We start from the raw sequence: 24,766 nt of genomic DNA on the forward strand, positions 1-24,766 counted from the left end.
GCTCCCCTGTGAGCGCAAATTGGCAGCCAGATAGAGAGGGCAGGCAAGACTATATAGTGCAGATCTGCACTATATAGTCTAAATTGTGCCACTCCATGCATGCCGTGCGATGCGAGTCCCGATGCGATCTGATCACATCGGGACTTACATAGCACGGCATATCGCCCCCGTGTGTACACACCATAAGTCAAGCAAGTAAAAAAAAAAAACACACATTGGCTATTTATGCGTTGACACTTTAAGCTTGTTGACCTTAACAATTGTCTATGTTTTATTTATTGGCCTTTATTGGCCTTTTGTATCTGCCCACCATACAGCATCAAAATATTAACTGTTGACTAATAAATAGTTGGTCTATCATCTGGATACCAGTTGAAGGAAAATATAATATTTTGTAATATGAGCAGAAAGGTTGTATGGCTTATAACCTTTCCCTATATCTCCTTCTATTACTCATGTAACCACTCACTGTAATTAGAAGTGGATTTTCCACAAGACAAGGCACCTGCTTAGGGTCCATCAGGTCCCAAGGGCCCCATAAAAATACGTTGGCCATACAGAACATTTCCAGAGGAGCAGTGAACGACTTCAGTGTGAGGTCATGACATCACCAGGGCCAGATTTCTCATTAGGCCCATTAGGCACGGACCTGTGGGCAGCACCTGGGGGAGGCAAAGCATCCTCCCCCCTCACTGTTCAAGATTTGTGGTAGGGGGGGCACCAATCACAGAAGGGAGGGAAGGGCAGGGCCTGGCTCCCAAAGAGCCTTCTACTCACCCATCCTGGACCTCTCCTGGAAAGGGGGTGTGGGGGGGGGGGTGGCGGTGGGGGCTCACGGCACAGTGACCTGTTGGAAGATGAAACACTGGCAGGTACTCTGGCATTGGCCGCTCTGACTGTGCTGTGGGGCGGACAGTCGAGTGCACAGCTTCCCATTCATATTGCACAGAGGATACATCACACAGACTTGCCCACACTCCCAAAGTCTCTTTGATGTTCTTTGATAGGATAAAAATTGTTGGACACACAAAAACTGTATGTGGGCAGTCAGTTTACTATCAATGTGACACAGGTATCAAGCCTACTTCTATAAGACCTAGCGCCTGATTCAGATTTGTAAGCAATGCTGATGTTCATGCAGCTAAGCATTTATCAGTAGACTGCATGCGCCTCCTTCGTACAGGGTTTCCCAAACTTTTTTGAATCATAGTACCCTAGAGTATCAGAATTTATTTTCATGGCACTCCTAGGCCAAAAGTTTCTTATACCGCTTTCAGACCGCACTAGGGACACGGGTTATTGCTGTGTTCGCGGGGCTTAAACATGGGTCAAGGTGCGGTATGAAAGCGCCACAGCCAGAAAACCTGTGTTGAGCAACACGGCTTTTCAACCCTGGTCTTTACCAGGGTTGAACACGGCTCTAACGTGTTTGTGTGTGGTCAGAAAGGCCCCGAACCGTGTCTGAAACGCTGCTATTGGCGGATTCCTGTGAGGTCAGCAGCCTGAACCTGGAAAAACACAGGCTGCACGCTGGAGCTGCGTACCACGGGACAGAGGCACCATCCCAGCCAGCGCTCCCCACTTTTACAGCCTGCTGTTGACTTCTGAAGCTATTATTGTCCAGCCTGCATTCCACACTTTTCCAGCCTGTGTACCACGCTGCTACAGCCTGCATTCCTGCAATACGTCCTCTCTCTGGACAGATGAGGAGGTAATGGAATTGCTTAACATAAGAGGCATTATTATTGTGAGCCATAAAAAAATTCAATTTTTAATGACACACATAGGTTTTCCAGGCCAGACACGTGTTCAGTGTGTAAGCACCAATCCTAGGAAAACCCGGGTTGAAGTGCAGTGTGAAAGGGGTATTTTAAGAGTCTGTCACTGCTCGCCACAAGGACCAACCGTGTTCAAAATGCAGGGTTGGACACAGATTTTTAATTAAATTGTGTTTATATGTCATCCTTACACACTGAAGGGGGGGGGCTTACTGTGAATTCTACTTCACATGTGATGTTGCTATGGGTAACCAATCAGATCCTGTCTACTATTATTATTATTATGATTTTATTTATAAGGCGCCACAAGTGTTTCGCAGCGCTGTGCAAAGGAACAGTACAGGGAGACAAAACTTAGTATTACATTGAATAAATAACGAAAATAGAGTACAAGTAAAGAGCACCACAGTTCAATGCACATTACAGATTAAATATAAGAAGTGAGGACTCAATCAACATACTACTAGAGGCTTGTGGCCAATGATGAAGATGAGTATGCAATCAAAGATGGTTTCTGAGTGTTTGTGGGCGGGATGCTATATAGCAGAAATGCGGTAAAAACCCCGTTTTCGGGGTTTCTACCGCATCTCTATATGCTATATGGCGCCTCCGCAGTGTCAGCGCTGCGGAGGGAATCGCCAGCTAAAGCTGGCGAATCCCTGCAGAAGCCTATGGGCTTCTTACCGCAGCGCTGTTTGAGGGATCCGTCACGGATCCCTCCCAGCGTGCCCTGCGGCCGGCGCCGGGGTCTGCGCATGCGCAGATGGACTCCCGGGTCACAGACCCGGAAGTCCAGTGCCGGCACCGCATCGCAAGGGACAGCTCTTACCGCAAGAGCTGTCCCTTGCATGAATAACGGCATATGTTATAGCATATGCCGTTATTAAAAATGCGGTAGCCAGCGATAATGGGCGCGGATGTTACAACATCCCGCCCTGTGTATGGGAGAGCTGTGAGTGAAATGTGAAGAGAAGAGGGCTTTGACAACAGGAGGGAAGAGAGCCCTGCTCTGAGGAGTTTACAATCTAGTAGTCTACTATCTTCTAGATCAGTGTTTTTGAACCACTGTGCCGTGGCACACTTGTGTGCCTTGAGCTGTTCTCAAATGTGCCACCAGATCTAGAGATGGCCACACCAGTTTACAGCCACCACCAGTTTAACTGTTATCTACTGGTCTTTTATTTTCATGTAAAGGGCCAATGTATTTTATTTTTGTTACCTGTGGGGACAGTGTTATTGTTTTTTTTTATATGGGGGCCAATAGGTTTGGATTTTTTCCTGTGGGGACCAATGTGTTTTGCCCTGTTAGGATTTCATGGTGTGCCTTGGCAATTTGAAAATCTTATTTAGTCTGCCGCAAGCTAAAAAGGATGAAAATCACTGTTCTAGAGGGTGCTAAATAAATAAGAAGTAGATTCTGATTGGTTGCCCATAGCAACATTGCATGTGAAGTAGAATTCACATCTTTGTAAATTTCCCCCTGGGTATTTATGCCCAGTGTGTATGCACAGAGATAATCAATGAAATTTCTGGGCTGAAAATTGCTCAGTGCATACACATTGAGCAATTTTTCCACTGCTCATTGAGTTTTGCCAATGTGAACGGCTTTCTATAGCAGGACGCTATAGCAAGCCGTTTAGTCCGCAGGAGCGGCGCATCAGAGCTCACTGCTCATCTATACACACTGGGCGGCTATTGAGCTGAAAGCAATTCAAATGACAAACTAAGCTGTGTGTATGGGCACCTTTAGGGTTAGTTATGTGGACCGGATTTTGTTCTGTTTGTGCATATATTTTTCGATAGAAAGACACAAGCACTGATTTTGCCTATTACACTGACCAATTGCACTGAGGCACCCTTGCAGGAGTTCCAATGCACGCCAGGGTGCCACTGCATACAGTTTGAGAACCACTGACCTCTTGTAAATGCTTAGTTTACACTATGTAATCTCTCAGTAGCCCCTATACACGGGGATGATGTGTGCACTGTGCAGCTGCCCTGGCTATATTGCCTCATACACACAAACTCACTCCCTTTGATCTCCATGTAACTCTGGAAACCATTCCCACTGCGGTCACTGCCCCGCACACCCGCATCAGTTCTGGCCGGTGTGCGGGGCACATTGCGGGTGTAGAGCGGCAGTAGGGGCAGGGAGGTGACTCACCCTCACACTGCTGCTATCTACCTGCACTTGGGACAGGGGGAGGTGACAGCAGCAGCCGCGCTACAGATGCAGCCAGGGGAAGGGCAGGCGAGAGATTACACCTATGTATGACAGAGGTGAGGGGGGTGCGGTATAAGGCGGTGCTGGGGGGAAAGGGGCAAACTAGAAATAAGGAAATGGAAAATTAATTATAGGGGGATAAGTAAAATATCTCCCACTCCAAAATGGAGGGCAGGCGTAATGCTCTGGGCATAGTATATATCGGGTAAAAACAATCCGGCATAATACGAGGTAGATGAAAAAGAATACGCATAAGCGCACGGTGTAGTGGTGGGCGGCAGAGAGGGGGAGGCGGGGGTGTGACAGGATGCTGCCAGGTGTGTGCCCGGGAAGAGGGGCACCGTGTTGGTAGGTAGGGGGAGCTGTTGGTGTGGGCACAGGGAGAGGCGAGGGACAGGCGCACATTGAGATTGCACGCAGCAGCCGCCCGCGCCTGCCACTGTTCCTGCTGCCTCCCCCTCTCCACACACACACACACATTGCTGCTGCTGTGCCGGGACCCTCCTCCTCCTCCCCTGTACAGGGAGACCCTCCTCACTCATAGCCGCCTGCTGCTGGTTACACGCCCCCCGCACTGCTACACATACATACACACACACACATGCATGCATGCAACCACTGACTGCATACAGGAGGGGAGGGTTACACAGACCTACTCCTGTGCTGTCACTTTCACAGCTTTTAATTAAGCATCCCCCCTAACACCCCCTCCCTGCGCCTCCCCTCCCTCCTCTGGGAAGCGAGAGAGGAGGCAAAGAAAAGCATTGGGGGAACAAAGGAGGAGGGGGCGAGGGGACAGGGGCAGCAGCGACAGGAGAGAGGGAGGCTGCGGGAGGAGAGGAGCTGGTTACGCGGAGACAGGCGGCAAGAAGGACCGGGCATCACCAGAGCAGGCTGCACAGGGAGACGGCCGCAGCTACATAGGAGCGCTGTGTACGCATGGACCCTACCAACTGAGACAGCTGGACACACTGGAGAGACTGCAGCGTGGAAAGACAGGTGCTATGTGCCAGTGAGGAGAGCGTCTGGCACCTGCTCCCTCCGGCGTGACTGCAGACATGGGCAGCTTGTGAGAGGACACTCACCACCTCCTGCTTACAGCCAGGCATCTGAGTCTCCCTCAGGCAGGAACACTGCTACACTTCACATAACAAACCTTTTTATATTTGTAATTGCACCCGCTGCATTTTTACTGGCCCCCTATACATATGGTACTCTATCTCATGGGCCAGTTTCCTTGACATTTGGTGGGTCCTGACCTTGCTCTGTTTTTGGAGAGGAGCAGGTATCTCCATCATCTCCAACCATTCCCCTCAGATACATATCTTTCAATAGTATCCCATTTTCTCTTTATATTTGATCATCTGATTAGTTTAGTGTGACTCATTTTGTTTTTATTTTGATTAATGGGGGCTCAGGTTTTCAGTAATTTTTATTGAAATAGTACCCTAAACTCAGCATCCTATTTTTGATGTATCTTCATTGTATTTTTAAAAATACCACATTTTCATTTGCACTGTTTAAAATTTGTTAATGTTTTGTTTTATGGTTCCCTGAACACATTCTATTACATAGTGCCTTATTCTTTGGGGGGGCTCAGCCCCCTTTTCTTACTATTCTCCTGCCCCCTCAAACCATGAAGCCCTTGGAGAAATTCTTAAAGAAACAGAGCTCCCATCTCTCTGGGCCCCGACACCTACATAGAAGGCAAAGCGTTTCCAAAATTTTGCCTTCTTTTCTGAGGGATACACCAGGAGATTCCTCTGGTGGGGAAAGATGTGATGAAGACCCTTCTGGAGATCCCCAACCTTCTCATGACTGCTTGGAGCTGCCAGATGGACTACGTTCCCCTCTCTCCTTTTCATCTGATGAACTGTCCCCTTCAGAACCTCTGACGCCACCACCTGGGTCTGGTGGATGGACACTTTCCCCTCCTGGGCCTCTGCTTGCCCCTGATACATCGGAGGCCCTCCTGGGAAGGGTGCTGGACCAGTTATTGACTGCCCCTAGATTGAGCGATGCAGCTGGTAAGTAAAGGGTTACAGCTGGTAAAGTAGTATTATTTTATGGCTGTGGTTGCCACTGCTTATGCCAAGGAATCAAAGGCTGGTATTTTTAAGGTTGTCATCCGCAATGTATTATGCCTGTGCCATGAAAATTGAAATGTTCTATATTGGAGCCTTAAACTTTCTTGAATCGACTAGTGAACAGGTGATCCAGAAATGGAATGATGAACTCATCTTGTACTTATGATGTGACTCTCTACTATGGTCAGTCCTTATGTTCTTTTACATGGATTTTTCTGCACTAAGCCACATGCTAACATGTCTCTTGCCCCACTTACATAGAAGCATATAAAATTCATTTTTCTATATTTTTAGCCAGTTTTGTAACATTTAGTATAAAGACTGTTTACTGAAAATGCCTGGTTTCCACACACTGGGGCAAATGTATTAAACCTGGCGTAGAGATAAAGTGGAAGGAGATAACGCACCAGCCAATCAACTGCCAACTGTTATATTTCAAACATAGTTGATTGGCTGGTGCGTTATCATCTTTCACTTTATCGCCAGTTTATCTCTTCGCCAGGCTTAATACATCTGCCCCAATGATACATGAGGCTTAAGACCAATACACAATCCGTGATTTTCTAAATGATATCCCTTTGGAGGGCCCTTCTGAGCATTATCTTTTTTTAAAAAGTGTACTGTGTACACTCAATATCGTTAATGATGCATGCTCCGACGCATCGCTCATGTCCTGTCCCCCCATCGGCTTACCATGCAGATAAATTTTGGCTATATATTGTTCAGCGGGTCCCGGTGACGTTATTGAACGTTATTGTTTACCGATATAGTTCAGTGTGTATGCTCAGTTTATTCACCCGCTGCCAATATCGTTAACAATATTGGCCGCAGTGCAGGTCATCTAGTGTGTGTACGGGGTTTTACAGCCAATGTTTGGTGAAACAACATAAATTATATGTAATCTGCTGAGCAGGATATAGTAAGGATCCATATGGAAGGCATAGTGGTGGAATTACAACTGTAATAAGGGGATGCGAGATCCCGCCATGCAGAATGTAGGCAGTCAGAATACCGACCGCAACATCCTGACTTGCGGCAGAAGATCAGTGCCGGAATCTCGACAACGACGAAGATGCAAACGCCAGACTGCCGGCATCATAACTGGAAGTATGTGGGGGGTTACGTGGAGGGCATACTTGCCTACCTGACCCTCTCCATGCAGGAGAAAATGCTCTGTTCCTGGACTTCACTGGTAATGTATGATTGCCATCACCTGTGGGGAGCTAGGTAAAGGTGTTTCACCACAGGTGATCGCAATCATACATTACCAGGGAAGTCCAGGAACAGAGCATTTTCTCCCTCATGGAGAGGGTCAGGTAGGCAAGTATGGTGGAGGAATAGGTTAAGGCACTATCAGGGGATTTAGGGTTAGGCTGGAGGTGGGAGGTGGAAGAGCTAGGCACTTAAAAGGGGGGCTAAGACTAGGCTTTGGGGTGGGGCGAGGCTTAGGCTGCGGGGATGGAGGGTTTTGGGAGGGGGGGGGGCAGGATTCCCTACATTGGGATGCTGGCATTCATATTCTACCTACTGGCATCCCGTCCACCAGTCATCCGTATGGATTAAGTATATTAAGCTTGTTAAATACAAAAAGATGCTAGAGTAGTGATGGATGCAAGTCTGTAGCATAGGCTTGGTATGCATTAAATGTCATGCCTGCTTGTGTTAGTAATAAGTGCAGGCCTGGCCAATCTGTGGCTCTCCAGCTGTTGTGAACCTGCAAGTCCCAGAATACCCTCCCACTACTCAGCGGATCACAACAGCTGGAGAGCCAGATTGGCCAGGCCTACAATATAGGGACTCACTTTTCACTAGGGATTGTGATGCTGATAGGCTTAAAGTGTTTCTTATAGCTCAGTCACAAACGACAGTGTCAAATATGGAACCAACAGCTTGTGGCCAAAGTTAGATCATAACTGTCAAACTTAACATCCATACTATCCTGATTCCTATACATATATGATGGCTTAGTCAATGAGCTTGAGTCTGATACGCACTGTTTTTGATTGGCTAAATGAGGAATGCTAAGGCTGGTAAATATATAATAATTGCCTGTGACATGTCCTGCAATGGAAATTTGCAGTGTGTGGGCCACTTACTACGGGAAACTGAGAAGGTAGTTAGGACCACAGTTAAGTGAGACCATGGTTAGTGTAGAGGTGGGGAGAGAGGATAGATCTCTGGACCTGACTGCAGTTGGGTTCAATATAGTTGTAGTAGAAATAGTATATATAGTTTGTGCCATCTGGAACAGCATATGACATATCAATATCATAGCTAGTTTTTCCGCTTACCCGATAAGTTTGCATAGGAAAACAAGTGATGTCACAGGTATTGCTGATATGTGTGCAATCGAGCACCATTAGTTGATGTATGACCTGCAAGACAGAGATGCTGAATATGATACATGTATGACTAGTTAAATGATTTCAGCTGAGTCATCATCATTTTATTGTTTAGGCGCGACAGGTTGTGTGTGTGTAGAGTCACTTCTCTAGCTTACATTATATTAGTTGTATTACAACACCAGTGAATGTTGCGTTGGTGGAAGTGAACAATAATATCTAAAAGGTGATAAGGTATGCAAGCATGAATAGTTGAGTTTTGAGGCAACATTTAAAGGGTTGTGATATGGGGAGAGTCTGGTAGGACATAAATGTCCTGGAAATGGTAGTGTGGAGGAGGTTATAAGAGGATAATAGAGTTGAAGGTCAGAGCACAGTGCTTAAGATGAGGTGTATGTTGTGACAAGGTTAGCCATATATGGAGCGTAAACATTTTTTCAACAGATTAGGGTTGCAGACAATAAGGGCCTGATTCTGAGGTAAGAATAAAACAAAAGAAAAAAGTTAATTTGTACCTGGGTAAACAATGTTTCAAAACATATATGTTTTGCATACAGCGTAAATACAGTACTTTCCGCTTTTGCAGTTAGCCTATAAATGAAATGCTGGACAGCTTTATTTTTAGACTGCAAATTAGAATTCGGTTTCGATTGGCCTCTCTCAAATCTAAGAGGTCAAGTCATTGCATTGCAAGCGATGTTCTCACCCCAACAGGTACCTGGATTTGCACATTCCGGATAAGAACAGGCCACAAGGAGTGCGAGATGCGGTACCGTTTCTACGTCGCTGCAGCTGCAATTTGCACCCTTCAGCTGCATTTGGATTGACCCCTTAAACTCTCTGCACATTTTAAGACTGCCCCACCTACAGTGACACATGGTTTTGCCAAGGTGCAGAGTTCCTTGCTCTTTACTCACTCCTCAGAAATAAGCTTGGAGTGTGGTAGAGGAAGATATGTTTAGTCACAGTATTTGTGATGGTTTTCTGACGGGAAAGCTAGTAATAAGGAGGTTACAATATTCATGGCAGGCGATAATGCGCAGGTGAATCAAGGATTTGCCTATTAGTATTCCTGACTGATAAAGGGGCATATTTTGGTCTGGAATATGTATGACTTTCTTATCTGGGACTCTGCTGAGCAGACTGAATAAATGCTTGTGGGGCCCACTGGGGCAGCTAAGTAGCAGGGGCCCCCTCCAATAAAGCGACCCATTTTGCACCCCACCACTGTTGCTTCTGGCTCTCTGCTTTGCATGCAGGTCAGAGCAGTTCTGGAGTCTCCTCATCAGCAGCATGGACATGATGTGCCATGTGCTTGGGAGCTGCTCTGCACTGTATGCACAACACAGTGACAGCCTGTCCCCGCAATTTCAGGGTCAGTTTAACCCTGTATCGGGGTGCCCTTAGTCAGGTTATAATGTATATTCATTGCTACATTGTACATACGCAAACTCTACTGTTACTTCTTTTGGTACTTGTGTATTATCACGGCGCCCATGTCAATTTGCATACAATGTGATTTAGGACACCACCACTATCCACGTCAGCCCAAAGCGTGGCGAGCACAGCGTGCCCCGCGAGGGGACGAGGTATGCGTCCTCCCGACCTGTTCATACCCCCACTATCCACGTCGTGTGGAGTTGATTTTATAAAGTGTGGTGAGTGCAGTGAGCCACCTAGCTCGAAGCATGGCGAGCAGATGCGTAAAACGAGCCCGAAGCTTGGCGAGCGCAGTAAGCCCCGCAAGGAGACGCGGAACACAGGTCAAGTAATCTGCATCCCCTAACCACACTTTGGGCTCGTTTTCAACGTCCCCTCGCGGGGCTTGCTGCGCTCACCACGCTTAGGGCTCGGTGGCTTGCTGCGCTCGCCACACTTTATAAATTCAACTCCGCGCCGACGTGGATAGTGGGGGTATGAACAGGTGGGGAGGACCTGTACCTCGCAGGGCTCGCTGCACTCGCCACACTTCGTGCTGATGTGGCTATTGGTGGTGTGCTAAATCGCATCGTATGCAAATTGTACGCAAATCGTATGCGATATGGCATGCGATCCGTGGGCATGGGCGCCGTGATAATACACAAGTACCCTTCATTTTTGTTGTTGTTTATAGTTATAAGTTATAGGAGGAAGCCAGTGTACCTGTAGAAACTGACACAAATACAGGAGGAGCATATAACCGCCACACAATTAGGGCCTTGGAGTTGATCCCAAGGTCTTGGTACTGTGAGGGACCAATACGCTAGCAGTGCTGCCCACAGTATAATCAGGATATATCTGATAAAAGTATGACTTGAGAAATAAGGGAAGATGAGTCTGGCACTTGTTTAACTGGCCAATCAAGAATGCAGTGTTTCATATTATTGTCTAGTTAAATGATGCTAAGTCTGATACATTTAAATACCTTCCAACATTCTGTTACACGTGGACAGGGCCAAATGCACGTATAAGTGGAAAGGGCCTATATTCCATTAGGTCATGCACCGTAGTGTATGAGGTTTTGGGGGTGTTATCAAGTGTCAGGCATGTACTTTTTGTCACATAAGGGGCAAGCCTTACACTGCAGCAACTGCTGGGCTTCCCATAGCCTCTGCCTACTCTAAATTTATACCGCACACATGCACGGCTGAAAAGCACGAAAATCAGAACAATTGGGAGATATGCATATATGTGACTGGCATTGTCAGGGATGATGAGTCTGGATACATATATTACTTGCTTTTCTAGTAATACTCAGTCTGAGTCAGAACAGTCAGAGTCCACTGCCATCAGGCTCCTGCCTTGAAGTGGGCATGGCTCCCTCTGACCCCTGCCAGGCCAAGCTACAGGGGTGCGGTTCTCTAGATCAGCTGTAGTATGTATGCAGACATCACTTGATGGAGGACACGTGAGTCATGGGAAGCAGGAAGCTAGAGGGTGCTATGAGGATCATGTTCCTCTGGCTTTGACTGCTCTCGCCACCATTGTGGGGCTTCCTCCTAAATTTTACCATCTGCTGTTACAGGAGGAGCAATGTGACGAGGGCGAAAGAGAGGGGCATGGAGTAGAGAAATAATAGGCAAAAGAAGATAACATTGTTCAAAAGGGAATACTAGAGGGAGAGGGTAACCGCAGTTTGAGACCATGCGAATGCGCGTTGCAGTGAACGCATATGCGGAAAAGTTATTCTGAATCACCCACATAGTGCATACACACTGACATGCTGTCACTGATGACAGTGATAGGGATTTTGTTAACACTCAAAAGAGTGCGCATTGTTAACAATATAGGCCCTTTTTGTAGTTGATTCGGACGGATGCGTATTTTGGACAGGAACCGAGTGTTCTTAGCCCCGCCTACTGTACGGATCGCTCACGCCGTCCAAACGCTGTAAGAAGCCGAGCGAACGGACCGCGAGTGGATGTTTCACCTCCTTCATCTGTGGGAACCTCCCCCATCCTCCGATGGTCGCCGACCATCGAATGATGGACCAAGCAGTGAGGCAGCCCCGAGTGCTCCAGACCACTCGGACATGTTTCCGAGCAGGAATATAGGCGGGCAGCTGAAATCCGGCTATGTCAGCTGTCCACCCCCCACACATGCGTCACGGCCGCATTACCATACGTATGCCCAGCGTTTTCATGGGAACGCCCATGAAACACGGGGCGTACGCATATGGTAACAAGCCCAAACAGCCCTTCACACCCCTCTCCACCCCCTGCTCGGATGGTTCTGACCGATCATTTTCTGCACGGAACTCACCGCGTGTTCGGGCGTGCAAACTGTTTGCACATGCGCAGAAACGCCTCTGCACATGCGCAAACACCAAACATCGGCCGTCCGCCCACGCAGCGGTCCGAATCAGCCAGAATAAGGGCCATAGTGCATACACACTACGGTAGATGATATGCACAGTAATATTGTTAACAATATTGTTATTATGTATATCATTAATAAAAAGTTGTGTAGTGTGTATGCACCTTCAAGGTGTCTAATATTTGTGGGCTGCATGTAAAAGCAGCCAGTATTTACCATGCATGCAAAAACAATAAATGCATTTCTTTCCCTTGTATTACAACAAATTTTCTCCAGATGCAAAGTTAGTGCAAAGTTAGTGGCTGTTTTTGCTTTGCTCTCAAGTCAGATTAAGGGCCAGCATGAGTTGTAGTTTTGCAAGAATTCTATCTGTTTATCTTGTATTTACATGAGTTGTATTGCACCGGTTAGATACTTGTTATGTTTCATGTTTATCTGTACTTTATAGTGTATGTAAACATGATGATGGGTTTGTATATGATGAGTGGGCTGCAGCCATGTGTTATACTGTATATGATGGGCAATGGTACGGTATGTTATAAATATGGGGAAGCAGTGATGACTGTGACTAATGTTGGACTATATATGATGAACAACTACAACAAACTCCATGTACCAGGAAATTGTGTTTGTTTTAGCACAGTGCACTATGAACACCATGTATGAAACACCATGCTGCGTACACTCGCACATGCGTTTTTAACATGCTATGTGTTTGGATTGTGGGTGAGAGCGTAGGCATACCCCTATGAAAGTAGCATTGCATATGTAACATGGCAACAGTGAATATGGACACTTCTGTGTATTGCGCACACATTAGTGGGTGGGTACAGCTAAAAAAGTCTGAGCTATGCTGTTCACAGATATATCCCATCATCCCTGCCTGCACAGCCAATACTGTTATATTTTGCAGACATATCAGCATGTCTGGCTGTGTATACAGGTGACCTACTAACTGCTCATACACTGACTGCAGGGACTGACTTCACAACTGGGCAATATCTTCAAATGTCTTCCCAGGTGTGACGTCTATGCTTACCAAACTGCACACTATGGCCCTTATTCTGATCGGATCGGTACGGCCCGCGTGCGGCCGTACCGCCGATGTTTTTGTTCTGCACATGCGCAGAGGTCATTCTGCGCATGTGCAGCCCCCTTCGCCGCAGACGTCTTTCGTCCGCCGCAAAGGGGGCGTATAGGGGCGTGAGAGGCATCATGCCCTCATTTCCCTATGTGTACGCCCCGCGTTTCATGGGCGTTCCCATGCAAACGCGGGGCGTATGCATGGTAATGAGGGCATGACGCCACTCATGGGGGCGGAAAGCTGACGTCGCCGGATGTCAGCTTTCAGCCCCCATACAAGCTACCACACGGACAATCGTCCGTGTGGTCTCAGCTTGCGGGAGCTGCCGCGGCGTGCGGACCTGCCTTCGATGGTCGACGACCATCGAATGCAGGGGGCAGCTCCCAGCATGGTGGAGGCGTACGCCTCCACCATTTTTATGCGGATCGCCAGCCGTCCGTGTACGGACGGCCGTGGCGATCCGTAGGGTGGGCGGGGATTGGTTTGTGCGGTCAGAGCCCCGTGTGCGGCTCTGACCGCACCAACCAGAATAAGGGCCTATGTTGGTGCGATGGCCAGTCAGTAAGTTGTTTGTGTAGTGTGCACAAATGTCTGCTTAGTTTTATTCACTGCACATTCATATTATAATTTTTTTTGCAGTAACTGCTTTATGTGTTGTTTTTTTACCATGGCACAGAGAATTGTGTAATCTTTTAGATAAGTGGGGAGTCCTGCGTACTATCCATGTACAATGGGTAGGGTGACCAACTCATCCCTTTAATCCGGGACACATATTAATTAAACATGTTCTGCGGCAGTTGAAAACCAGGTGAAATGGAGTCTTGAGGTGTGGCAGTTTAAAACCAGCCACAGAACCTGTGTAAATAATATGTGTCCCGGATTAAAGGGATGAGTTGGTCACCCTAACTATGGGAATAATTCAGACCTGATCGAAGGACAATTTTGCTCTCAAAATGTGCAAAATCATCTTGCACTGCAGGTGCGGCAAATGTAACATGGTGTATCAATAACGGTGCACTAATCCAGAGGAGCCAATGCACTAGAGCAGTGGTTCCCAACCCTGGTCCTCAAGTAGCCCCAACAGTGCACGTTTTCCAGGTCACCCGGCAGGTACACAGGTGCACTCGTTATTCAGACACATTTTAAAAGATCCACAGGTGGAGCTGATTATATCACCTGTGATCCTGTGTGGAGACCTGGAAAACGTGCACTGTTGGGGGTACTTGAGGACAAGGGTTGGGAACCACTGCACTAGAGGCCTGATTCAGACTTGTTAGCAAGGCTGCAGTTTTTGCAGATAGACATGTGCAGAGGGTGAGTTATTTTGTTTCTGTGCAGGGTAAATACTGTCTGCTTTATTTTTACAGTGAAATTCAGATTTCAGTTTCAACACACCCCACCCAAATCTCACTCTATCTACACGTTATATTTGTCATGGCTTTGCCTATTTTGAGAGCAAATTTACCCTGCGATCAGGTCGAATAAGGCCCTATGTTTCTAAGAACAGAATGCACATACAGTGGTGCTGAGGTTGTGTGTGTGTGTGGGGGGGGAGTGGATACTCTTTACCTGGGCCCGGGCCTGTTGGGGGGCCTATCCCAGGTCCCACTGCCCTCCTCCATCCCTGTTGTGGAAAACAAACTGACTGCTGTTGTTGTAGTAACATCCCTCCCCAGGACGGCACTCGGCAGTGTCCTCTTTCTCTCCCTGCCTAAGTGATCACAACAGCCACCACCCGTGCCCTCAGCTGCAGCTGCTGCACAAAAGCCATTATTTTAGTAGTCTGTAAGGAAGGGGAATGGCACAACCTCCCTTCATTGGGCATGCCCCTCCGAGTACCTGAGCTTGGAAAAGCTGACGGCAACACTGTGCACACAGTTTGCAATAATACTTGAAGATGGCATGAACATCCCCTTCCCCAACATCTTCACCCACCACTTAACCAGCCAAACTGATTTATTTCTTTAAAACTACATATGGGTTTTTTCTCAGACTTCATTGCTTCTCTGATAATTTGCAGAGCCCTGCAATCAGATAGCCATCCCCCTGACAGAGTGAAATCCCGCCCTGTGCAAGGCTGCAAAAGGCTTGCAAAAATATCACAGATTGGCGTTTAGCTGCAAATCCATTCCCAACTCACCCACCATCTAATTATTTTTCCAGTGTGTGCAGCCATCACACACCCTCCCTAAAAATCACTTGGACACACCTGCGTTTTCCCTGACACTTCTAGAAAACGGGCATTTACCACCCCCAAATGCCGGCTTCCTGTCAGTGAACTTGTGAACGGCTTGCAATTAGAAAAGATGCTAGATTTTTTTGCAGAATGGCCTTGCTCATGCACCCTATGATCTACAGTCGCTCGATAATCAGCTGGCCTGCAACGTCACAGCCCAGCAATCAGGTCTGAATAACCCCCTAAGAATGGAAATTGCTGCATCTTACAGTGAAGAACGGAAACAGGTTTTTACATGGGCAATTCCCCTTTAATAACCATACGAATGAGTTACAGCGCAGACATTTTTTAGACAGGTTTGTTTACCAGAATAGAACTGCTTTTTATTGTACATGGATAATTATATGGTTTATCCCAATTTTCATGTTGACACTTGAAATACTGAGCTATTATTATGGCCTTTACTGGTGCAGAAATGTGAGGCACAGTATTGTAGGTCTGTCCTATTCCCTTGCTAATAAGGTGCGTGGGCAGAAAGGACTGTCACTGTTTTCTCTCCCAGCAGCACATGGAAAAGATAGAGATTTAACTTTTTCCTGCCACTAGATATGCAAATCTGCAAATTTTGAAGATTGGGTACTTGTGAGTTATCCGGGCGCCCGATGTTTAAATTGAATGTCAGTACAATAAGAGTACGATGCGACGCGATGCGACGCAATTTCCCTTGAAATGTCCTTGTATCCAAAATCGCATCGTAATCGCGTCGCATTGGATGCTATTGTATGGTATGCAATGGCACGCGATGCGACGCGACGCGATTTTAACACATTTCAATGAAAAAATGCCCAAAACCCCCAAAAAGTGACAAAACTTAAATCCCATCCCCATTGTTAACGCCACTCCACTATTGACGCCAACCCGAAGCGTGGCGAGCGCAGCGAGCCCGCGAGGGGTGGCGGTACGCGTCCTCCGACCTTTTCATGCCCTACTATCCACGTCGGCGTGGAGTTGAGAATCGGGCTCGGTGGCTCGCTGCGCTCGCCACACTATTCTATTCTCAACTCCACGCCGACGTGGATAGTAGGGCATGAAAAGGTCGGAGGACGCGTACCGACGCCCCTCGCGGGCTCGCTGCGCTCGCCACGCTTCGGGTTGGCGTCAATAGTGGAGTGGCGTTAACAATGGGGATGGGATTTAAGTTTTGTCACTTTTTGGGGGTTTTGGGCATTTTTTCATTGAAATAAATGTAAAATCGGGTCTCAGGGACCATTTTACATTGATTCCAATGTTTAAATCGGGTACACTGCTAAAATCGGGTGCTGATCTCGTCGCGTCGCATCGCATGCCATTTGGTTAACACGCGATGCGACGCGATCCGATCCGATGGTACCCGATCTAAAATCGGGCGCCCGGATAACTCACAAGTACCGAAGATTGTTCTGGGTCACTGTCTAAATTACATTTATTTTATTATATTAATTTTAACATAAAATAATAAATATGTGATTGTAGATTATTAGAACATCTTCAGACGTTGCTTGGTTTCTATATATAATATACAGTGATCTCCTGAGTGCAGATTATCAGGACAGGTTGTTCAAACATTTATTATTTATTTGACCAGTTTCTTATATAGCGCATACATAGTCTGCAGCACTTTACAGAGTATAGTTGAACATTCACATCAGAACCTATAGACACTCTAGGATTCATTTTGTTGAGGGCCAATTGACCTACCAGTATGTTTTTGGATTGTGGGAGGAAACTGGAGTACACAGTAGAAATCCATGCAACCAAAGGGAGAATATACAAACTCTGCACAGTTATGGACATGGTGGGAATCAAACCCATGACCTCAGCGCTGTGAGGCGGTAATGCTAACCATTACACCATCCGTGCTGCCCATTGATAATCCACAGCCAAGAGACCTCTGTACATTATATAGAAACCCAACATGGTTGGGTTTCTATATAATGCACAGACGTCACCTGGGTTTGGATTATCAGGACAGTGATATTTGTAATCATTGTCATGCTATTGAGATGGCTCTTTACCTTCTGCCTGCAGTGTTAATTTCCTGTTTATAACACAGTATATGGATATAATGTAACTAACACATATAGTGTATTACAGGTATGGGTAATTGGGTGTGTCCATTACACAGTAAGACATGCCAGGGCACACACTACAGCTACTTATTTTTGTTTGTTATTTTATAAATGATGGTAAGGTGTGATATTGGAAGCTGCACAGGATTTGCACGTTGTTTTTAATAGATGTTACCTTTTCTCTTTATTCTACCTTTCATCAGAGTTAGCGTTGGACGATTTTATACTCACGCACACTTTATTTCTACCTACGGAAGAACTCTTGGTCCAGTTACAACAGTAATATCCTTTCAGTGGTCTCTCTATGCACTGCTGCTGTCCAAGTACTGAAGAAGAACATCTATCTATGTTATGACCATGTAGTTGTGGCCGAAAAACTGTTCATAATGTGCAAATGCAGTATTTTACATTTCTGCTGCATACTTAAGGTGTGTACACATTAGATATCTTATACCAACATTTCAAATCATATTAGATTTGTCTTCAGGATATCCTGAAGACAAATCTAATATGATTTGAAACGTTGATATAAGATATAACACACTTGTCAGTGTCGTTTTTCATATGGTCTGTGAAAAAGTTTGGAGTGCCGCACCTCTGCTACTTTGTTTCTATTTTTGCGCTGGCACCTGCTGAGGCTATTTTATGAGCAGTGGGAGTGCCATTCCCTCTGTAAATACATATAGATATTTTTAAACAATATGCATGATAATCTTATCGTTAATGATATTATGCATATTTTCTAGTGTGTACATGTTATATTGTTGATGATGCGCACTTCTGCAGATTGCTAACGACCCCCTGTCATCTGAACATTCAGTCAAATCTGCCTATATTGTTGACGACTGTATGTTCAGCAAGGGGCCAGATGATGTCACTAAATTATATAATATATTGTGTATTCGCTAGAATGGTCGTCCGAGAGCACCGACGATATCGTTAACATTTTTGATGGTGGAGCTTATCCTATATAGGCATAGGCAACCTTCAGCTCTCCAGCTGTTGTGAAACTACAAGTCCCCGCATACAGTGCCACAGTTTTAGCAATCCCTAATAGCAAAACTGTGGCAAGGCACGCTGGGACTTATAGTTTCACAACAGCTGTAGAGCCACAGGTTGCCTACACCAGCTATATTGTGTACCCAGCTTTATATGTACTGTCTTCCAGGTCTTTGGAACGCTACAGTGCCCATTGTGTCTTGTACTGTACATTGAATGGGATTTTGATGGAAAATTAGAATTTTACTTACTCCTCCACAAATATTTTAATTTCCTACTTGTTGATCCTTTCCATGTAGACGCCTGTGGGGAGATCCAGTATAGAAGGGCGTAGATCGTGTCTTCACAGGCCACTCCTCATGTGACCGGATGATCATGCATTTCAAACAGAAAGGCTCCATATGACTCCAGAAATAAGAATACTTAAACTGTATTTAACATGAAGAAAGATATAATTCAAATGTGCAGCCTGTGCTAAAAATACATGGATATATTGATTTGTATGTGAAATAAATTGAATTTCTCTATACACAATTATAAATACTGTTCTTATTAATTTTGTATAGTTAGCTGGATATGACCCTCTTTTCCTCTCATGTTTGGCATAGTTTTCCTTAACTTGAGCACTTTTTGCGGCTGTAGCCGGCATACTTCTCCAACATGGGAAGGAAGCGATACTCTGCAGAAGAAGCAGGCTGTGCTCTGCGCTCTTCTACAACTACTGGACACATATAAGGATTCTCTTCAAGAAGAGGAGAGAAGCTTCCAGTTAATCAAGGTTAGACCAGAATATTGTAGGAGGAGGCACAGTATTCCTCACAAGGGCAGAGGGACAATTTACACAGGAACAATCACTGCTGTACTTGACGTTACATAGCCATATGCTACATGATATAATGACACATGGTCACATGTTGCTTTAGTGAACACATGGTCCAAGGGTCCCACATTACTATACTTTTGGTACAGGAGGACACAGAATCGCACACTACTATTAAGTATGTAGGGGTATGTTGCCCATAGCACCCATTCAGAATCTGGGCTGGGCCAGTTGCACTAAGCTTCAAAATGATAAAATGGAAAGTGATAAACAACCAACCAATCAGTTCCAACCTGCCATGTCACAGACTGTGTTTGAAAACTATCAGGTAGGAGCTGATTGGTTGGTTGTTTATAACCCTCCATTTTATCAATTTTGAAGCTTAGTGCATCTGGCTCTGTCATTTTCTAGTATGTAATCGAGAAATGATGGAATGATTGAATCTGATTGGTTGCTAAGTAAACATCACCTCTTTTCATTTTTAGAAGCTTTAGTGAATGTACCCATATAGTCATCCTATATAATAAAAGGCTACTGCTTCTCCTCACTCCTATAGGGAGAATTCAAGTGTTGTGCGCAGTGGTGGCCACTAGATGGCTTTCTCGACGCTGACATTACTGTTATGATGTATTTCTACGGGCTGGTACTTAACTAGTAAGGGCATAATCTGCAATATTATGAGGCATACTTGCATGTCACAATGCTGTGTATATTATAGTGTACCTGATGTCACAGCGGACACATTCATTTTTGCGCACAATGACTGTCTCCACAGTGAGCAGGAGACAGTTCATGCTCTGGGATCTCTGACTTGAGAAAGAGCTACTAATGTTTCCCTGGCTTCCTCAAATTACCTTGTTGCCTTGCAGGATTTCTATGTCTTGGTGATGCGGGACGCTCCAAACCTTCCACAGCTCGAGGGAAGTGTCATTAGGTTACATCGTTTGGTGGAGACAGCTGAACTTAGGTAAAATAAATACAGTTAAACCTCCATTTCACATTCCTTGATTTGACACATTTTTCAGTTTTATTTTAACGTTAGGCTCGTTTCCTTATGTACTTTAAATGTCCCATTCTCTTGATATACATTGCATGTTGCACCTTTAAATGTACCTAGATACAGTCTTTTTTACAGTTATTTAGTCCTATACAATAGCACAACAAGAATGCAGGACCACAACAATGTTAAACATTGTAGAGAAGCCCAACCAAAACAAGAAGAACAATAAACCGGCGCTGATTAGTCAATGGTGACTTGTGAGCAGATGTCCTCTTTACTATCCACAAGTTCTAATGGAATCTCAGTGGGTTTCTTATTGGACCACACTGACCTGAGTCATAGTGTTTTCTTTATCCAGACTTCCTTATTCCACCACTCCACATGTCACAATTGATCTCAAAACTGACCTGGGAACTGGTCCCTATATTCACGTAAAGGTATCTTTGGATAAAGCGTATTCTCCGAATATACTCCAACAGCAGTACACACCATTCGCATTAGGAAACACACTGACCTGTATGTAGGTCCCTATGTTCACATAGCGTGTCCTTTAATCGCTCACTCCTCCTTGAACCAAAGTATGGGCGGTAGCAGGATTTTCTCCAAAGCAAGTTTAATTCCCAGATAGGTAAAAACATACAATAAAATGTAAAAAAAATACTAAAAGATGGGACACATGTCCCCTTCATGTGTCTAGTACACCCCGAGGAAGGACGGTGACGTCAGAAACGCGTTGGTGTACAGGGACGCTGGACACAGGGGAGACCGATATCAACCCTACCATCAGGGCATCACAGAATATTCCGACTCATTCCGGGTGAGGAGGAATATACAGGTGTTATTGGTGAAAAGCTCCCATCTTTTAGTATATTTTTTACATTTTATTGTATGTTTTTACCTATCTGGGAATTAAACTTGCTTTGGAGAAAATCCTGCTACCGCCCATACTTTGGTTCAAGGAGGAGTGAGCGATTAAAGGACACGCTATGTGAACATAAGGACCTACATACAGGTCAGTGTGTTTCCTAATGCGAATGGTGTGTACTGCTGGTTGATTTTAGAGTATATTGGAGAATACGCTTTATCCAAAGATACCTTTACGTGAATATAGGGACAAGTTCCCAGGTCAGTTTTGGGATCAATTGTGACATGAGGAGTGGTGGAATAAGGAAGTCTGGATAAAGAAAACGCTATGTGTATATAGGGATCCACACTCAGGTCAGTGTGGTCCAATAAGAAACCCACTGGGATTCCAGTAGAACTTGTGGATAGTAAAGAGGACATATGCTCACAAGTCACCATTGACTAATCAGCGCCGGTTTATTGTTCTTCTTGTTTTGGTTGTGTGTGTATTAAGGAGTGGTGCTCCTTGGACAAAGAACTAGGCAGCGATTATAGAGAGCGCAGTGGAGCTGAGAAAAAATATTGTTTGATATTGTAGAGAAGCCCATTCTGTTGGGAAATCACGTCTCCAAAAGATTTTTTTCTAACATTTTAAGATATAATTTAGTGATATAAAATCGTGTCATTGCAGGAATGTTTCCATGTATGGTCATTTATAAATAATATGACAAATAGAGCAGAATGTCTACACTAAGAAAAGTTCAAAAATGTATGAGAAATATTCCATCCCTCATCCCTTCCCAGACAATCCTTGTGGGGGATCTCTTCCTATTCAAGTCCCATCATCAGATTGAAATAAAATGGGAAAATTACTAGCCACCTCACAATTCAAATATCAGGGTGTCTATAAAGCTTACATATTAACAAAAACAAAACACTGTTTTAGCTTCTTTAATTTAGATGCAATTTCCATCAAACTCTACACAAGCAATTATATCGGTTCCCCAGTGTCATTATTCCCATTTCACAGTGTCAGAATAATGCAGCCAAGTACAAAATTACACAATGGCTTTGACATAAAATGAAAAGAACTTTCTTTCTTTTTTATTTTAATAGGAGTAGTAAACAATATAAAAGGGATACTGTTAATATCAAAAAGCATACTGAATCTTGATAGTCACTTTTAGGTCACCTCACAACATGTCATATTCTTCATTCAGACTTACAGATGGCAGTGCAGCTCCTTGCTCTAAACAGGTCAAGCCACTCTTCCGCCATTTCCGACGGATTGACTCTTGCCTGCAGCCACGGGTGGCATTCAGGGGTTCAGATGAAAGTAAGTTTTCCATCCTTATACAATTTAGCATAATTTATTTTACATTACCGCATTATAGGAAAGTGTATAGCTACAGCTGTACCTTTGGACCATTGCTGCTACATATAGGATGCGCCTTCGTACATCTAGCCTTAATATGCCATGCACCGCAAGATGCCTAGTGAGCTGGCAGTTCCCCTACTAATGTTGGGCATCTTTGCTTCCTATTATTATTGCTAGCAGACTGCTGATTACAATGATATGCTGTATGCCTATATTATTTATGCGACTGCGGCTGTATATGGATACGAACTGTGACGTAGCATGTTATATGCAGATAGAGCTGCAGTCACACAAAATATAGGCATTCTGCATATCATTTGCAAAAAAAATGTGCTCAGTGTTAGAAAACAGGCTAATGACTAGTCGCGACTAGAAGGGCTGCTTAACAAGACAGCAGATGATGGACACATCTGTCCATCATGGTCTCTGCCTTTTTGTCAGCAGGATTATTCTGTGTGATTTCTTTACAGATACAACCTTATGCATTTTGGATATAAGCCATAACTTCATTCTGGCTAAAGTTTATATCATACCATGGTAGAAAAAGCCAGGAATTATATATTCTCTGCTATAACCATGCCACCCTGTGGACTCTGTTCTATCACTGTAAAGGAGGACAATATACACTTTTCTTTTGTTCTCCTATATTTGTTATGGTACTTCAATTAAATTCTGACAGTGTCATCTAATTTATCTTGCTGTCAGTTTTCTGCAGGGTCTACATGCCCGACCATTCTTATGTTACCATTCGGAGTCGCCTCTCTGCATCAGTTTCCGACATCCTCAGCTCTGTTTCAGAGAAACTTCAGTATTCCGAAGAGCAGGGACAGAGAGAGGAGCCTCTAATCTTGGTGGCTGTTACCAGCGCTGGTGGTGAGTGAAAGTTTCCATTAAAAAAGTGTGTCTAATTTAGTATGTACGTTAGCTCACAATATATAATAGGGAGACTGATGCGGTTTGCTATGCAGGGTTGGTCCATTTGCTGAATGTGATGAGGAGGCTGGCACTGTTACTGTGTATGGGTGGCAGGTCCGGATTAAGATTGAGGTGATAGTCTGCCGTCCACACATTATGGCTCCCCACACTATGGGGCTTAGCTGTTCATTATCAGTGGTTGCAGAGTAGCTCCACCGTCTCAAGTCAGTCTTGGGGATAGCAAAGTAAAATCTCACAAGACACTGCCCCTGCCTCCGGCCTGCTGTCTCTGCCTAGGCTGCTGCTCTGTGACTGTTATGTATGTATGTATGTATGTATCTATCTGCACATGGATGGCGGGGTTTGTTTGGCAGCTATTTTAGTCGTGAGGAACCCCACAACTTCATTGCCTGTGAGCCCCCACCATTCTGGCCCTGGAGGGAGGAACATTGTCATTAGGATTGTGTTACTTTTATGATTGGATATATTATAGAGGTTTCCCTTTGTTACTATATAGATTGATTCGGGTGCCACAAGATAGGAAGGTATATGGTGTATGTGATGCAAAGTGTGGTGAGGAGACTACTGTGCTATGCTGGGGTGGCGCTGATACTGTATGAGATGAGAAGCTGATACTGTATGTCATGGGTCCTCAAACTGCGGCCCTCCAGATGTTGTGAAACTACAAATCCCAGCATGCCTTGCCACAGTTTTAACACTCCCTTATAGCAAAACTGTGGCAAGGCATGGTGGGATTTGTAGTTTCACAACATCTGGAGGACCGCAGTTTGAGGACCCATGCTGTATGTGATGAGAAGCTGATACTGTATGTGATGAGAAGCTGATACTTCTTATCACATACAATACCCTGAGAGGAGTGGTGTTGGGGTGGCACATACAATATACTGTATGTAATACAATTATTATACTGCTATTGTATGTGGAGGAAACTGATTCCTGTGCTATGCTTTAGTACCATGATTACAGTATGAGATGGGGTGGTGTGGTTTGTAGTTGAGAAGGTTCATTTAGCAGTATTTGTCATGCAGATGTAAGAAGATTGCTGTATCCCAAATTGTAAATTACTGTAGCCTGGTTTTGTTTTAAAAATTCTGCCTTAAAATTGGAATTAGAAAATTTGTGCAGGCTACAACATTTGGCCATATGTATGATCTAATAGGCAGGCTGATATTATTGACATATGTAATAAAGGGTCT

At 45.0% G+C, this 24,766-nt stretch overlaps 1 protein-coding gene across 1 annotated transcript in view; it reads left to right on the top strand.

Annotated features, from left to right (window-relative positions):
• The first annotated feature begins 4,091 nt into the window (after nt 1-4,091).
• The window catches only part of RAPGEFL1 (Rap guanine nucleotide exchange factor like 1), a 46,666-nt gene continuing 25,991 nt past the window's right edge, over nt 4,092-24,766 (top strand). The window contains exons 1-6 of the mRNA XM_083147248.1: nt 4,092-6,029; nt 17,798-17,876; nt 19,221-19,371; nt 20,283-20,380; nt 22,477-22,592; nt 23,340-23,507. Of these exons, the coding sequence (XP_083003374.1) occupies nt 5,639-6,029; nt 17,798-17,876; nt 19,221-19,371; nt 20,283-20,380; nt 22,477-22,592; nt 23,340-23,507 (1,003 nt within the window). The 5' untranslated portion in view covers nt 4,092-5,638. The remainder of the gene's footprint in view (nt 6,030-17,797; nt 17,877-19,220; nt 19,372-20,282; nt 20,381-22,476; nt 22,593-23,339; nt 23,508-24,766) is intronic.

Source organism: Crinia signifera, chromosome 6 (genome assembly GCF_055691185.1).
Source record: "Crinia signifera chromosome 6, ASM5569118v1, whole genome shotgun sequence".
In the NCBI taxonomy this organism is placed as follows: Eukaryota; Metazoa; Chordata; class Amphibia; order Anura; family Myobatrachidae; genus Crinia; species Crinia signifera.